At 48.1% G+C, this 15,711-nt stretch overlaps 7 protein-coding genes across 7 annotated transcripts; 5 read left to right on the top strand and 2 right to left on the bottom strand.

The window, feature by feature from the left end:
• Nucleotides 1-17: 17 nt before the first annotated feature.
• On the bottom strand, nucleotides 18-1,661 carry PENARI_c024G10644 (uncharacterized protein; the record flags this gene model as incomplete). The annotated part of the gene is made up of 4 exons (XM_022635737.1): nucleotides 18-120; nucleotides 189-727; nucleotides 779-1,433; nucleotides 1,480-1,661. The coding sequence occupies 4 exons, from the start codon at nucleotides 1,659-1,661 to the stop codon at nucleotides 18-20; spliced, it is 1,479 nt and encodes a 492-aa protein (XP_022484494.1).
• Nucleotides 1,662-3,000: 1,339 nt separating this feature from the next.
• Nucleotides 3,001-5,117, top strand: PENARI_c024G06082 (putative plasma membrane antiporter; the record flags this gene model as incomplete). Its single annotated transcript, XM_022635688.1, has 8 exons — nucleotides 3,001-3,055; nucleotides 3,102-3,170; nucleotides 3,219-3,325; nucleotides 3,375-3,548; nucleotides 3,597-3,965; nucleotides 4,165-4,531; nucleotides 4,581-4,682; nucleotides 4,741-5,117. The coding sequence occupies 8 exons, from the start codon at nucleotides 3,001-3,003 to the stop codon at nucleotides 5,115-5,117; spliced, it is 1,620 nt and encodes a 539-aa protein (XP_022484464.1).
• A 421-nt stretch (nucleotides 5,118-5,538) lies between these two features.
• PENARI_c024G11700 (uncharacterized protein) lies at nucleotides 5,539-7,179 on the top strand (the record flags this gene model as incomplete). Its single annotated transcript, XM_022635747.1, has 2 exons — nucleotides 5,539-5,900; nucleotides 5,958-7,179. 2 exons carry the CDS (start codon nucleotides 5,539-5,541, stop codon nucleotides 7,177-7,179), a joined length of 1,584 nt encoding a protein of 527 aa, XP_022484437.1.
• Nucleotides 7,180-7,496: 317 nt separating this feature from the next.
• Nucleotides 7,497-8,097, top strand: PENARI_c024G06401 (MAPEG family protein; the record flags this gene model as incomplete). Its single annotated transcript, XM_022635691.1, has 3 exons — nucleotides 7,497-7,501; nucleotides 7,547-7,839; nucleotides 7,898-8,097. 3 exons carry the CDS (start codon nucleotides 7,497-7,499, stop codon nucleotides 8,095-8,097), a joined length of 498 nt encoding a protein of 165 aa, XP_022484489.1.
• A 928-nt stretch (nucleotides 8,098-9,025) lies between these two features.
• Nucleotides 9,026-10,482, top strand: pgxB (uncharacterized protein; the record flags this gene model as incomplete). The annotated part of the gene is made up of 4 exons (XM_022635641.1): nucleotides 9,026-9,364; nucleotides 9,411-9,578; nucleotides 9,630-10,049; nucleotides 10,102-10,482. 4 exons carry the CDS (start codon nucleotides 9,026-9,028, stop codon nucleotides 10,480-10,482), a joined length of 1,308 nt encoding a protein of 435 aa, XP_022484397.1.
• A 1,007-nt stretch (nucleotides 10,483-11,489) lies between these two features.
• On the top strand, nucleotides 11,490-13,156 carry PENARI_c024G09289 (uncharacterized protein; the record flags this gene model as incomplete). The annotated part of the gene is made up of 4 exons (XM_022635722.1): nucleotides 11,490-11,708; nucleotides 11,764-12,258; nucleotides 12,310-12,986; nucleotides 13,033-13,156. 4 exons carry the CDS (start codon nucleotides 11,490-11,492, stop codon nucleotides 13,154-13,156), a joined length of 1,515 nt encoding a protein of 504 aa, XP_022484490.1.
• Nucleotides 13,157-13,364: 208 nt separating this feature from the next.
• PENARI_c024G03457 (cytochrome P450) lies at nucleotides 13,365-15,174 on the bottom strand (the record flags this gene model as incomplete). Its single annotated transcript, XM_022635661.1, has 4 exons — nucleotides 13,365-13,979; nucleotides 14,038-14,422; nucleotides 14,483-14,928; nucleotides 14,977-15,174. 4 exons carry the CDS (start codon nucleotides 15,172-15,174, stop codon nucleotides 13,365-13,367), a joined length of 1,644 nt encoding a protein of 547 aa, XP_022484461.1.
• Between the last annotated feature and the right edge of the window lie 537 nt (nucleotides 15,175-15,711).

The raw sequence follows: 15,711 nt of genomic DNA, 5'->3' as shown, positions 1-15,711 counted from the left end.
ACATGATTATTCAACCATCAGGCCTTTGTCATCTCCTTACTCAACTCCCTCGCGACAACCTGCGTACAAGGTTTATCCTCACACATAGTCTTCGGAATCATGACATGACTCTGAAGTAGCCTATTTGTAGAAAGGTTAGCTAAACCATTCAACCCCAATGCGTAAAATAGCAGAAAAGGGATACTCACGCTTGATACCGTTGGATATTCTTCATCTCCAACTCCGCCAGGGCCCTCAATGCAGCCTGTATATCCGCAACCAGATTCTCACACCTACTCAAACTAAAATCTTCCCTGACAACAACCCGCAACATGCCCATAGTCTCACAGTCTGCCGCCATAGTGTAAGCAGGAACAATCCAGCCCTTCTCGCGCAATTTCCGAGAAAGCGCCCACTCATCGAAAAAGACGTTTTGCGTGGGATTCAGTCTGAATGCTACCACTGGGAGTCCGTGGCCGCCTCCTTCACTCATGATGATGAAGCCGAGATCTTTTAGCCGGGTTGTTAGGTGGTCTGCTGTCTTGGTGAGATTGGCCATGATTGCTGTGTATCCGCTCCGACCGAGTCGGATGAGTTGGTAGTATTGGGCTATGATGTGTGAGGCTGGTTTGGAGAAATTCAGGGTGAAGTTCAGCTGGTCCGCGCCTAGGTAGTTGATGTTGAAGATGAGATCTTCTGGGAGATAGGCTGGGGAGCGCCAGAGGGCCCAGCCAATGCCTGGGTATACCTGGAAGGATGGTTAGGGCGAGAACGACCGAATTGGGAGAAATCAATGTACCAATCCGTATTTGTGTCCGGAGACATTGATGGAGACAACGTTTGAGAGCTGGAAGTCCCATTGCAACTCGGGATTGACGAATGGAGCCACGAATCCACCGCTGGCAGCGTCTACATGGATAGGTGTTTCTAGTCCTCGTTGAACGAGAAGGTTGTTGATGGCTTGGACATCTTCATACTGTCCCGTATATGTGGTGCCCAGAATGACACAGATGCCAACAGTATTTTCATCGACGAGGTCAACCGCCTGAGTGGGATCGATCACATAGCGTGTCTCGGTACATGGTACCAGTTTCTCGTCGAGATCAAAGTATTTGCTAGCCTTTTTCCAGCACAGTTGTACCCCTGTGCTCATGATGATGTTTGGCTTGGAGAACTCCTTTCCCTGGGCTTTGCGGATGTTCTGCCATCTCTTTTTCATTGCTAGGACTGCTAGCATGATAGCTTCGGATGATCCAATGCATGCTGTGCCAACGGCTGTTGGAGTTCCGTTTGAGACGGGAGAATGGAAAAGATCGGCTAGAATGTTCAGGCATCGGTGTTCGATTTCAACGGATTTGGGGTATTCTTCGTGGTCAATGATGTTCTTGTTGGCGGATTCTGCGAGGAGTCGCAAGGCTTCATCCTCCATGTAGGTTGTCACAAAACTGGCAAGACTAAGGTATATTAGCGAAAATTTGGTAACTTCAGGACGATACTTACTTCAACATGGGTTGGCCATCAAGTACAAGATCGTCTTTGATGAGCTGGTAAGCTACATCTTTTGGCATCTCCCCATCTGGAAGTCGTTGGGACGGCAAAGGTCTGGCGGCATAGCGAGAGCCGTAGACCTGAGAGCAATCGCTCTTCGTTGCAAGGGTAGAGAGTTGTGCTATTGAGCCCATTTTGTGAGAGAAGATTGAAGTGAGTGATTGAATACAGATTTGATTGACTGTGCAACTTCCTTATTATATAGTATTACTTCTAGGCTTGATCGTCAAGTGCTGGAAAATCTCTCATAGTAGCCCGGAGCGTGTGGTGGAGCTATGAGGGATTTTGCTGCAAGACATCTCGATCAGGACTGTTCTAATAAAGGGGTCATTACGCCATCCTAGACTTACGGTGGCCCATTCCATTCATTTGTATAAAATAGAAGAGTATACGCTATTAAATTTCAACGTATAGATCTGTGAATGAGCCGTGTTTACTCGAAGAACAGAGTTATACTAACATCTCTTGGCAAGGCTGGCCAAGACCTTCCAGAAAGCATTGACATAGTTAGAAAATGGGCTGGATGATGTTTCAACTCCTAGCTACGCAGGCTACAGCATTAGCATTGCCTCCTTATCATCCCTTGTTCCAATTTTAGAGCATTCTACTCCTGGATTGCTGTCACGGCGTTGCCGTAGATGTTTCATACATGTATGCAAATACCAGACTTGTCAATAAATACAATTTATGCAGCCTGCAACCTCGGGAGCTGTGAATGATGCCCAGTTGGGCTTTCTGATAGGCTAGCCCCTGCCCCTGTCAATCCCTGTTGGCGCGTACTCTGACGCGCAAGGAGCCGTGCAGCCGTCCGGCCAAGCTTCTCGGGAGCGTCGATCCCGATGCGCGAAGGGTTAAATGGGTGGCGAGATAGGTTTGTAATTGGTTGGAACGTCTTTACTATTTAAACGTAGAAGTCATGGCGCTTACAAGGACGAGGCTAGAACCCTGCCATCTTAGCGCTGTCAATTCTATAGATTGGTGCATAAAGATTGCCACTTGGGACTCATTGAGCAGTCGAGGGCCAACCATCTATGCACATTGCTTTTTGATTTTCATGAGATTCATCACAATCACATTTGTTCAACCCAACAGTGCTGTGCGTGGAAGTAGTACCTCTTATCTATGACACGTAAACAGTGTCTCCACAGCAAGGGATGCATGCAGTCTACGGCTGTAGCACTCGATCATGATAAGAGGCTCTTAGTGGCCAAAAGAAAGGGAGCATTCCTCGGCGCGAAATTGACATAATGGCGGCATTCGCGCAATTCGCAGTGGCATGGCCCATATCAAGTTCCGACCTTGTCCTTTTGAATTGTCAACGTCAGCTGGCCCAGATCACCACACATATTTGGTTCGACAAGGCGATCACCGAATACAGTGCGATATCCCACCTGCATGGAGAGCGGACAATCTACATTTCTAACCAGAATCCGCCGACTCTGCTCTTAGTTCTTCGCGTCTTGCGGGAACAGGATGCTTCATCCGATTTTGGATCTTAGTAGTGTGAATGTTGTCCTTGCATTGTCAGGTGAGACCTTTGCACGTTCGGTGAGGTACGGCTCTGACCTATACAGGAATTTACATTTTGGTCTTTGGTTTCGTTGCTGTGAAGATCAAGCAAAGATGGTACCTTGGTGAAGCCTGTATGTGTCGCAACTTCTCATCGAAGGACAGCTACTGATCATACACAGTACCGTCGTTTATTATGGGCACTATAATAGGGCCGTTTTGTGCCAGATTCATCAACGTGAGCCAATGGAGTGGAGACTCTGAAACTGATGTTGCTGACATTGCCTATGTAAGTATCCTGGAATGTCAAGCATGGATATCTGGGCTAATGATCGCAGGGCCTGAGCCGACTGGTAATTGGTATCGCGATGGTCAAAGTTGGTTATGAACTACCAAAACGGTATCTTCGGCTTCGCCTAGTTGAGCTCACGATCTGTTTGCTGCCCTTGATGACCATCCAATGGTTGATCACATCGGCATGTATCAAGCTGATAATCCCTCAGTTGAGCTTTGTGAGTGGCAAGTGTGTTTCTATATAACATCGTACTAATTTCCACCAGTTGACTTCACTCATCATCGGATCTTGTGTGATATGCATCGATCCAGTTCTCTCGCAGGCCATCGCCAAAGGCCCTTTCGCAGATCAATACGTTCGAAGGCATCTTCGAGAATTTATCTCTGCCGAAGCAGGTGGAAATGATGGTTTCGGGTTTCCGTTTCTTTTGCTCTCGATTGCTCTCCTTCGTTATACCGAGGCTCCACCGGGTGCAATGAATTCAGCAAAGGCCGACCTCACAAATCGTAGGCGTGATTGGATTGGTGAACAAGATACTGGTCGGTTTGGTGGCGATGTCGGACGCGCTTTGGCACATTGGGCTGTTGAAGGGGTATTATACATGCTGGTTATGGGCGCTGGATATGGTGTCCTTGTCGGATTTTTGAGTCGGAAAGCGTTGAACATGGCTTCCAAAAGGTAGACGGGAATCCCGATATTGAGGTTGAAACACTGGTTAACAAAAGCGCAGACGATGGGTTGACAGGGAGAGTTTTTTCATATATCCCGTTGCTATTGGAGTGAGTAACGGAATTATCTGACCCCAAGAATGTCGACAACTGACAAGATTGTAGCTGTTTATTGTCGGCACCTGTGGCTGTTTCGGATCTGATGAGACCCTCGCCTGCTTCGTCGCCGGTTGCGCTTTGAATTGGGACGGATCATACCATTTCGAAGTTGAGGAACGGCATGATTCTTTCAATCCTGCAATTGAAAATATCCTGAACTTCGGGACGTTCATGTTCCTCGGTGCTATTACGCCATGGGATCAGTTTCAAATGCCCAGCCAGAATGGAATCACCATCGCCCGATTGGTCGGGTTGGGATTCTTGATTTTGATATTTCGCCGGATCCCGGCGATCATGATGGGATATCGATTTATGCCTAAAGTGTGCAATGATTGGAAAGAGGCGTTATTTATGGGTTATTTTGGGCCGATTGGTAGGCTCATTCACCAGTTTGTTGAATTTAAAATACTGACAACTTCCAGGAATTGGCGCGATATCATATGTGGAGTATGCACGCAGACTATTACCGGACCCAGGAGAAAGCGATGCCGAGATCAACACCCTGACTTCGACTATGATTCCCGGTATGATTCCGAAATTCTTCATTTTCTGGCCAGAGCTTTTCTAACAATCATGTGGCAGTGGTCTACTGGCTCGTCTTCTTCTCCATCGTCATCCATGGACTCTCGATACCAGTTCTGAACTGCCTCTATAAATGGTTCAAGGTTCCCACGATCAAAGACCATCCAATCGAGATAATTCTTCTCTCCGAGAACGAACCGGTCCCCAACAATAGTGTGGTCGATCGCCAAGGTCATTCGATTATGCTCAACAACCGCTTCTCTTGTGCCTCCGGTCACCGTCCTCACACATATGATGGCAAGGACCAAGGAGAACCGGATATGATAATGTTGTACTGCAGTGGAGACACAAATTATACTGCCTCACTGGAACAAGATTCGACTAAGACGTCTTCACGGGAGCTTGAGCGGACTATATCCGCAAGAAACGTGGTTTAGACATCAGGTTTGTACAAATCGAATAGTTATGAAGAATTTATGAAGAGTTCTCTTATGAACGCCCTAAACATGATTTCCATAGGTGTCGGAATCTTGGAAGTCCGCTTCCGCTTAGTCGTCGGGATGTGGAGTGATAGATGTCGGGATACACATGGGTTATCCGGCGGAAGTATACTGTTCGCCGTACTTGAACCCCTCATTTCCTAACAAGACTTGAGAATATTTATCTTCCAACAAAATGTATTCTCCGGATTTTAATATTGCTTGGAAACAGCTCCCTCATCCTGCCAAACACCCAGCCTTCCGTTACAATGGATTCCATCCAGGTCGAGTCACGAATCTCCCCAAAGGCCATGTGAAGCAGGCGGGCTTTCAAGCATTCCCTGTGGAGGTGACTTGGGAGCAGGATTGTGCAATCACTATGCGCGATGGGATCAAGCTTTATGGTGATGTGTTCCGGCCAACCGGTGGAGACAAAGTACCCGCTATCATTCCTTACAGTCCATATGGAAAGGTCGATTCGGGTGTTCTGTCTTATGATCTCATGGGTCCCTACCGTATTGGAATTCCATACCAGCGCCTGAGTGGATACGAGACGTTCGAAGGTCCCAATCCTGCTGAGTGGGCTGAGCGTGGATATGCAGTTGTTGACATCGATGCTCGGGGATGCGCGCATTCGGAGGGGAATATTGTTTTCTGGGGTCAACAGGAGGCAGAAGATATTTATGATTGTATTACTTGGGTATCTCAGCAACCGTGGTGCAATGGATCAGTTGTTCTTGCGTGAGTCCTTGAGGAATATATGTTCTAAGGTTAGTATCGGTACTAATTGAAGCATAGTGGGAATTCCTGGCTCTCCATATCCCAAACCAACTTTACCTCCCGACTCTCCCACCCAGCTCTAAAGGCAATTGCCCCATGGGAAGGTCTTTCAGATCCTTATCTTCAGCAAAACTGCCGGGGCGGGATCCCCAACCCGGTCTTTATAGGTTTGATCATGGGTGGATTCGCCGGTCTGGCTAAGATGGAGGATTTTGGGAAGATGCTGCAAGAGCATCCATTGTATGATGCGTACTGGCAGAGCAAAAAGATCGACGCCAAGAATATTTGCGATATTCCGGTGTACTTCACAGCGTCCTACTCGACAGGCCTTCACACGGAAGGATCTCTGGAGGGATTTCAGGCAGCATCTACTCCGAAGAAATGGATTCGGATTCATGCTTCTCAGGAGTGGCACGACCTATACACTGTCAAAGCAAATGACGACCTTCAACGCTTCTTCGATTTCTACGCCAAGGGTATCCAAAATGGCTGGGAAGAGGATACTCCTCCAGTGAGACTCACCTTGCTTGGTTTTGAAAATAGCCCGGCAAAAACAATCGTAGAGCGACCTGAGCAAGAGTGGCCTCCTGCACGTCTGCTCATGGAGAAGTATTATCTTGACGCCACCACAAAGTCACTTAGTTTCTCCAAGCCGGACGCCACCGCAACGACAACACATGAAGGCCATTCTCTGACCGACTCCTCGGATTTCAAGCTGGTCTTTTCCGAGTACACGGAGCTCTCTGGACGGCCGTTTGTCAAACTCTTCATGTCAGCTCCCTCCCATGATGATCTCGATGTTGTTGTACAGATTCGCAAGCTGTCTGCTTCTGGCGAAGTCCTTGAGTCTCTCAATTGGTCTCCCATGCCACAACCGCAGCCCGAAGTGCCCAATGTGAATGTTGCTAAGCACCTCGGTCCGCAGGGAATGCTCCGTGCATCTCATCGCGTTAGTATGGCTCTTCGCACCAGTGACGATGAGTATCCTTCCTATGATCACCGCTCACGGCAACCAATTACGCCCGGTGAGATCGTGGAGCTGCTGATTCCGATCTGGCCCATGGGTGTTGTGTATGAAGTAGGCGAGGGATTGGTATTGAAGATTTCAGGCCATGATATGTCCTTGCCAGAGATCGAGATGTTGAGGCCGACTGAGCCTTGCGATGAGAACAAGGGACAGCACGTTGTCCACACGGGCGGAGAATATGATAGTTATCTGGTTCTTCCGCGCATTGCATAATAAACTAAATACGAACAAGGCGATTATTCCAGTTGCGAGAATAGCAGGGTGTATAATTTGAACTTGCTACTTTGGAGATCAAAGAAAATATTGTTTGGCTGGAAACTTCGCAATTTACCCTGAACCTCTGTAAAGCCCAGCAAATCCGGGGTTAATATCCCAATTGTCAACTCAAATGTCAGTTCGCATAGCCAAGTTGGCCCAATGATGTCATCGAACTTACCGGTATCATTTCATCTCCTCGGTTCGCGTCCACATGCGCCGATCGCTCTATATAAGAGGGGCAGTGCCCAACATTCTGAGGCACATCCATAACCATGTCGTATGTTGCCCACCCAGTGCAGAGAAGCAAGACTAACTGTTGCAGTACCATTTTAACAACTCTGGGCCTCCGCACCTCAGCTGGCCGACAGCCAACAAACCACGCCGCTGGATTCCTGGTGGCCAACTGGTTCCTCGCGTATTGCTTCATGAGCATTCGTGGTGAGAAGATGTATTATGGTCTCGACCATAATGACTCCCCGCGCGAAGACCTGTCTAAGTACGGCGAACGCGCTGTTCAGGAAGGCAAGTTGAGCCGTCGCACGCTTGAGAAGCTCAAGCGGAAGGAGGCTGCGCATGCGAACGCGCAGGAGGGATATCCGCTGTTTGTTGCGGCGAGTATGTGACCTTGCCAGTTGATTTAATGATTTTTCCCAGTTAGCCTGACATGATTTAGTGTTGCTGTCCTTGTACGCCGGTCTCCCCAATGAGACCATCAACGGCATTGGTATTTGGTATACCCTTTCACGTGTTGCGTACAGCCTTGCCTACTCGTACATCGAGTCGCCATCTTTGAGCTATCTTCGATCTGTGACTTGGTGGTCGGGTAGCATCGGCTGCGTCACTGCTCTGGAGCTGGCTGGCAAGAAGCTGTAATCGAGACTCGTCGATAACATCATTCATGGTATAACTGCTTCTCCGAAAAATATTGTTCTCATGGCGAGAGAGGATATCATTCGAAAACAATGAGACTGCGGACCTTGGACAGTCAAAAAGGTGTCGCAGGCGGGCGATGTCTGACATGTCGTTTTGGACAGCTAGTTGACCTGAATACCAAGTAAATAATAAGAACAGCCATCCTTGACACTGACTTGAAACCTCGTATTTGCAAGCTTGTTATCCGAAACGGCGTGGAAGGTCAACAGTCGGTGAATCCTCACTTCCGAACACTGGGCGCCCAGGCACTCTAATAACACAACGATACCAAGACGCAAAATCTACCCCCGGAAATAGAAAAGCACCAAAAATGCCGTTCATCTGTCAAAACCCGAGGTTTAACCCCCAGATCTATGCATGATCAAGTCAAGCCCTGATTGGTGGAATATCCCATTTCCCATGTGGAAACCAGCCCAAGACGGTGGAATGTATCCCGACCACAACAGAGGCGCCTTGAGATGCCAATAAAGCCGATTTAGCACTGCCCAAGCTTGTCCTGACTAAAGTCCCTCCGCATCCCCGCTCGAAGATGATCTTGGCGAAATGCGGAGAAAATGATTGCATCTATACCGAGTCGCACCTGCATAGTCTACGTTGTATACTACCGCACTCGTACCGCACTTGTTCCGCACTCATTGCCGACCATCCTTGTCTAAGAATAATGCGATTGATAGTTTCTTATAGGCGGAGAAATCTCTGCTTCCTCCGCCTATTGCAGTTCCCCGGATTAGTAGGTTATAGCTCGAGATGAGCTCGGCTGTTACAATTGACACTCTGGGGTAATCTATAAAGTAAACACAAATGCCTGCTGAACTCGTTTTCCGTTGACTAACCGATAAGTTCATCAATCCCTCGAATTGAACTGGCCATGAAGTTCCTCGCTATCGGTGCGCTGCTTCTCAGCACAGCCAGTGCTCTTGCAACAGAACATGTTATCAAGGGAGCATCAATCATTCCTGCAAATCATAAGGGTGAACTGAAGAAGATTGGTGCCCACGGCCAGAAGTACAAAGACCGTCGCACGGTAACAATTCGTTCATCAAAGAGTGACACTGATGATATCTCCGATGATTTCCTTTGGGGTATCAAGGCTGCCAACCACGGTGGACGACTCATTCTCCAGAAGAACAAGAAGTATGTTATTGGAAAGAAGCTTGATCTTAGCTTCTTGGATAACATCGAAGTGCAGCTCGATGGTGAATTGAAGGTATGTCCTTTTGCCATAGAGGGATGAGCCACGCTGACCTTTGTAGTTTACGGATGATATTAAGTACTGGCAAGCAAACAACTTCTACTATGCTTTCCAAAAGTCCATTACCTTCTGGGTTTGGGGTGGCCAAGACATCAAAATCTTCGGCAAGGGTACTTTGAATGGAAATGGTCAGGCCTGGTACAACGCCTTTGCTGGCCGGGAGATTTTGGTAAGAATGAATCAAGCAACCCTAGAAATATTGAGCTAACATGTATAAAAGGACTCATCAAATACATTTTACCGTCCCATTCTCTTCCTGACAGATAACGCTACTCGAGTCAGCGTTGAAGGAATCACTCAACTAAACTCGCCTTGCTGGACCAACTTCTTTGTTCGCACCAATGATGTCGTCTTTGACGATGTTTTCATCAATGCTTACTCGACCAATGCATCGGCACTTCCCAAAAACACCGATGGATTTGATTCTCTCAACGTGAACGGCTTGACGGTTACTAACACCCGCGTCGATATCGGTGATGACTGCTTCTCGCCCAAGCCCAACACCACCAACATCTTTGTGCAGAATCTGTGGTGTAACAACACTCATGGCGTGAGCATGGGTAGCATTGGACAATACTCTGGAGTTCAGGACTTCATTGAGAATGCCTGGATCGAAAACGTCACTCTGCTGAACGGCCAGGTATGAGATGATACTATTCCACTCCAGTGATATTATTCTAACAAAAATATAGACTGGTGCCCGTCTCAAGGCCTGGGCTGGACCTAACGTTGGTTATGGCCGTATCAACAACATCACCTACAAGAATATCCACATTGAGAACACCGACAAGCCCATTGTCCTGGATCAATGCTACTTCAACATCAACGCCACCACTTGTGCTGAGTATCCCTCTGCCGTCAACATCACCAACATCACCTTTGAGAACATCTATGGTACCTCATCGGGAGCTGAGGATGAGGTAGTTGCCGACTTGACCTGCTCGCCTAATGCTGTGTGCTCGGATATTCATCTGAAGAACATCAACCTTGTTAGCCCCGATGGTGGCTCAGAGATTATCTGCGACGGGATCCAGGGTGACATTGGTGTGGAATGTGTGTCGACTACCAGCTAGATAGACCAGTATAATGAGTGACTTGGATAGCTTATGGTATTGAGGGATTGACAATATAATCAAAAGTACCACCATGAGAAGTGATGCAGAGCAAAATAGAGCCTAAATGAAGAAGTGATTCCTTCAGCTGAAGTGGCTGCATGTCTCCGAGGACACGACGAAGGAATAGGAAATAATCTCCGACATCATCGGAGTCCACCAACAATCGCCACAATCCCAGTGGACAATGTTTCATGACTCCTACTTTCTAAGCAAAGGCACCAGATTGGCCACAGCTCAGTCGCTTATCCTGTACTGTCCCGCGCTCGGCCATACGGAGCTTTGAAAAACGCTTTCGTCTGAGCACTGAGTCTGAGCACCTTGAAGGCGACAACAAATGTCAAGGTATGAATGTGGGGATTTGAGAAAGCCACGGTTCCAAATAGACTTGCCCAGCCAGCCAAGACGGTATAAGCATTGCGAGTAGACTATCTCCGTGAGAGAGGACGTGGTGAAAACATCCGTCCCATCAGAACATATTACAATTTCTCGCGTGAAATGAAGAGACTAGAGGCAAATTTGAAAATCGAGCTTCACCGCAGACAGATATTCCTTACTGTTATTGACGATTGGCGATTCTTCCAAGAGAACGTCGTCTCTCCCCACCCCACACTCTCCACGCACGCTCTTACTGGAGCGGGTGAAACTATACCCGCAAGCTCATATCTACTTCGGATTTGGGCAAGTCGACCACTGGGATAGCATCCTGACTGGAACTTGGCTTTCTTTTGTCTGCAAATCCTTGAGTCTAGTCTGGGGGTGGAGATGAGTCCACGTCTTGCCCCCACCCCCAGATCCCTGGAAAGATGGGGAATACGGGGAAGTGGTTAAGTCTAGATGATATGTCCGTGATGCTAAGGGGTAGCTCATATAAAGAGCCAGGGATAGAAAGCAATGTACGTTTCTTTCTCTCACGATCCGTTGTCTAACATCTCTTCCCTCAAGCATTGGTCGACTTTATATTCACGATGGAGAAGACTGATAGCCAACATATGCATGTTGAAGGAGCTGATCCCAGTCCTCAGGGAACTGAAGCTGGAAAGTACTCTGCTTTCTATATTGAAGACCAGGTTGCTCATCTGTCTGAAGAGCATCGCCAGTATCTTCTCGTACGACATGGCACATTGGATCTTGATCCTCTCCCTGACATGAACGATGCAGATCCCTACAACTGGCCACGATGGAGGGTGAGAACATTCCTTTTTGAAGCACACCAGCAAAGCTGACACTTCCTTTCTATAGAAAAACATAAACCTCAGTCTCGTCGCTTTCCACGCCATGATGGCGACCTTCACAGCCGCTTCCATCCAATCCGCATTCGAAAATATCTCCGAGGACCTAGAAGTCAGCATGCAACGGACTAGCTACTTGGTATCACTATTCATTGCCGTGCTGGGAGGTGCACCCTTGTTCTGGCGACCGCTGTCCAATCGATTCGGTCGCCGTCCAATCTTTTTGATCTCGTTGATCTGCAGTTTGGTCGGAAATATTGGCTGCGCGAAGAGCCCTTCGTATGCCACAATGGGTCTCTGTCGTGCCATCACTGCTTTCTTTATTAGTCCTGCGGCCGCTATTGGTAGTGCTGTTGTTGCCGAGACTTTCTTCAAGAAGGATCGTGCGAGATGCATGGGTGCGTGGACGTTGATGGTCACGATCGGTGTGCCGGCTGCTCCTTTCATTACGGGCTTCATCGCTTTACGTGTTGGATACCGGTGGATCTATTACATTCTTGCCATTGTGAGTCCACCTTCATTGTAGACTATTGACTAAAGCTGACGTGCTTCGCAGGTCAATGCAATCCAGTTCATTCTATACCTCTTCCTCGGATCCGAATCCCTCTATGTCCGCAGTGAACATGCCTCGCACAATGTGACCAGTGTTAAGGAGAGTCTTTTCAAGTTTGGCCGCATCGACCGGACTCCGTTCAGACTTTGGGACTTCTTCCAGCCCTTGAGCTACTTTGGCAAGCCATGTGTAGCACTACCAGCAGCCGCCTATGCCATGATCTTCCTTTGGGGCAGTGTCATGCTCACAATCGAGATACCTCAGCTTTACCCGGCTATGTTCGGCCTCAACACGCAACAAGTTGGTCTTCAGTTCTTGGGCTTGGTGATCGGCTCCGTCATTGGAGAGCAGATCGGCGGCTTTATCTCCGACCGGTGGATGTTGATGCGCCAGAAGCGTATTGGAGAGCCCCCTGCACCCGAATATCGTCTTTGGTTGAGCCATATTGGCCATGTCCTTACCATTTGTGGTATCGTGGTGTTTGCCGTCCAACTTCGGGATGCTGGGAGTACTTGGAATATTACTCCGGTCATTGGCGCAGCTATCGCTGCTGGGGGTAATCAGATTGTTACCACTATTGACATTACTTACGCGGTCGATTGTTACCGCGAGGATGCTGCGAGTGTTGGTGTGTTTATTACTTTTGTTCGTCAGATGTGGGGATTCATTGGTCCTTTCTGGTATGTTCTTCTCCACGCAAGCTATGGTGTTTACTAACTGAAGTAGGTTCCCTCAAATGTTTGAGACCGTCGGATGGGCCGGTGGTGCGGGTATTGCTATTGCTCTGATAGTAGCAGTCAGCATCATTCCTACCATTTTAGTACAATGGCGAGGAGCTGCATGGCGATGATGTTTTATTGAATAGTATTATTTGGATGAGATCAATTGGCACACTATGTTATGCTACTATACAATCTCCATGAATCAGGTTATAGTTATACAGTGAGAAATTCTGTTTTTCGGCAAAGCCTTCCAAGTCGAATAAGTATCCATAGCAGAAAAGCAGATCATAACATCATATAAAAATATTAAAAAAACCATCTCGTAACATATACAATCTACCACTCATCAACCCTCTGCATCCTCAAGTTCATACCCTCAACAGGCTTCGTGGTAACAGCCCCAGCAATATGAATCTCCTGTTTAGGATCCTGCATCTCAAACCTGAACCGACCAACAACACCAGCGACGGCACATCTCAGCTCAGCACGTGCAAAGTCCTTACCAATACAAGCACGCGGACCATGTAGGAATGTAATCTGTGCAAAGTTTGTAGATGCACCTCCATTGTTATTTGGCACTTGTTTCCCATTCTTGTCTGTGTCGATCCATCGCTCAGGCAGGAACTCTTCCCCGTTATCACCCCAGAATAAGGGGCATCGGTTGATGGCATAGGGGCATAGGATTACTCGTGTTCCCTTTGGGACATGCTTGCCTGCCACAACCGTATCCCGGACTGATTCACGGATTGTGGCCGGGACTGTCGGATAAAGACGAAGAACTTCTTGACAGACGCCGTTGAGGAGTGGGAGGGATTCGAGGTCTTGGTGGGTTATTGGGCTTGTACCGGATGGGATTTGAGTACGGATTTCTTCGCGGAGACGGGTTTGGTATTCTGGGTGTAGGGTCAAGAGGTAACAGGCCCAAGTTAGGGCGCTAGCTGTTGTTTCATGCTGATACATTGTTAGCTGTTTGCTTATGGGTTTATACAAGTAGTCTGTGGATACTCACCCCGGCAGCCAGGAAAGTTAACATCTGATCAACCAACTCGGTATCCGAGAAATCTCCACCGAGCATCATCGTACCCAGGATATCAGCCTCGAGGTCCTTAGCAGAAGCCTTGGACGCAGCAAGGGTCTGACGCTTCTCGCGGACGATATCGTTGCATAGATTCCGGAGGAAGTTGGTTTCGTTGGTGATGACATCGTTCATACGCCAGGGCACACGTTGAGCAATCCATTGAGGCAGGGTGAAGTTCATTGCCAGGAAGGCCATCTTCTCTGTGGTCGGCTCAAGGATATTAAGGAAACTCTCAGCGACACGGTTATCCTTATCCTGGAGCGAGCAGAAGTCTCTACCCATGGCTGCAGGGCCAATGATGTCGAGCGTTAGACGGCTAGACAGTGTTAGCATATAGTTGAACATTCATAGATAAAACATTGTTGAACAAACGCACCTCGCCCATTCTCCAACTTCCAACTTGCCAATCTTCTCATCAGCATTGGTCCCCTCCATGGGATGATGCATTAACTCTTTCTCCATCTCATCCAAGAATTGGCCAGTCTTCTCCCACATTAGTGAGTACATGGAGCGGATATTCTTGATATTGAACGCGGGGGTGAGTGCTTTACGCTGCTTTTTATGAGCGGCGCCCTCGGAAAGAATCATTCCAAAGCCGATGATGCGAGCCAAGAAGTTACGGAATCGCCATGGCTTCTCGAAGTCGTAGGTGTTGGTGCTCATGATGTCCAGCAGGGCTTGATGGTTCGTTGCGATCACGTAGCTCTTGCAGATCATGTCACGCATGTGGATGAGGCCTTCATTTGGAATGGTCTTCATCCAGTGCAGAGGCATCCGCCCTCTAGGTGAGTCGAAGATGATCGAGGCATGGTTCATCAGACCCTGTCGAGGTTAGTACGTGTACTATTAAGGAATGTGTATTCTACTCACCGGTACTTTGGGCAGATGGCGCAGCGGGTTCAGGAAGAAAGGCCAGATGATGATCCCATACAGGGCCTTCATAAGGAGGTTCACTCCTAACGCACCCAGACATACTGTCCGGAAGGTCTCCTCTGCGAAGACCGTGCGCTGTAGGAAATAGGCCTCCACGAGGGTAAAGGCCGCCAAGGCCGGTAAAGTGTCGCTCATATTCGCAGTTTCACACAGACTCACTATGAAACCTCGGAGTGTGAAGACGCAGGATGCAGGCCGTGGGGGAGATCATATTTAGGGTGACCCATTTGCGCCCATGTCATGACTCCACCAGAGCGGCACTTGTTAGTCTTGTTTGGGGAACCAATGCGACCTCGGCTTCGAATTCATATGAGAGATGCAGTGAATCTTTCTGCCTGTTAGCGGGTAGCGATCAAATAGAATCGGTTCGTTGAGAATACATTCAACTGTGATTGAATGGGGAGGCTAAGGGGTTAGCCGACCTATGATTTCATCCCTGAACCATAAACACACTATATACACATGCACTGCATCATCGTGGATCCTTGCAGATCAATATCGCTTAGACCCCAGATGTATACATTTACAATATAAGAGAATGCGGGGGAAACATGTGAACTGCAGCGAAACGTCCATAATCCCCGACGCCACAAAAAGAGGAACAACCGTGCGAAGATTCGCCGATCAAAAGTGGAGGGAAAAGTCATTCATTCGCATTGCTTTCCTAATGGG

Source organism: Penicillium arizonense, assembly GCF_001773325.1.
Source record: "Penicillium arizonense strain CBS 141311 chromosome Unknown PENARI_contig024, whole genome shotgun sequence".
Classification (NCBI taxonomy): Eukaryota; Fungi; Ascomycota; class Eurotiomycetes; order Eurotiales; family Aspergillaceae; genus Penicillium; species Penicillium arizonense.
The sequence above is the reverse complement of the archived record's forward strand: the minus strand, read 5'-3'. Positions and strand labels throughout refer to the sequence as shown.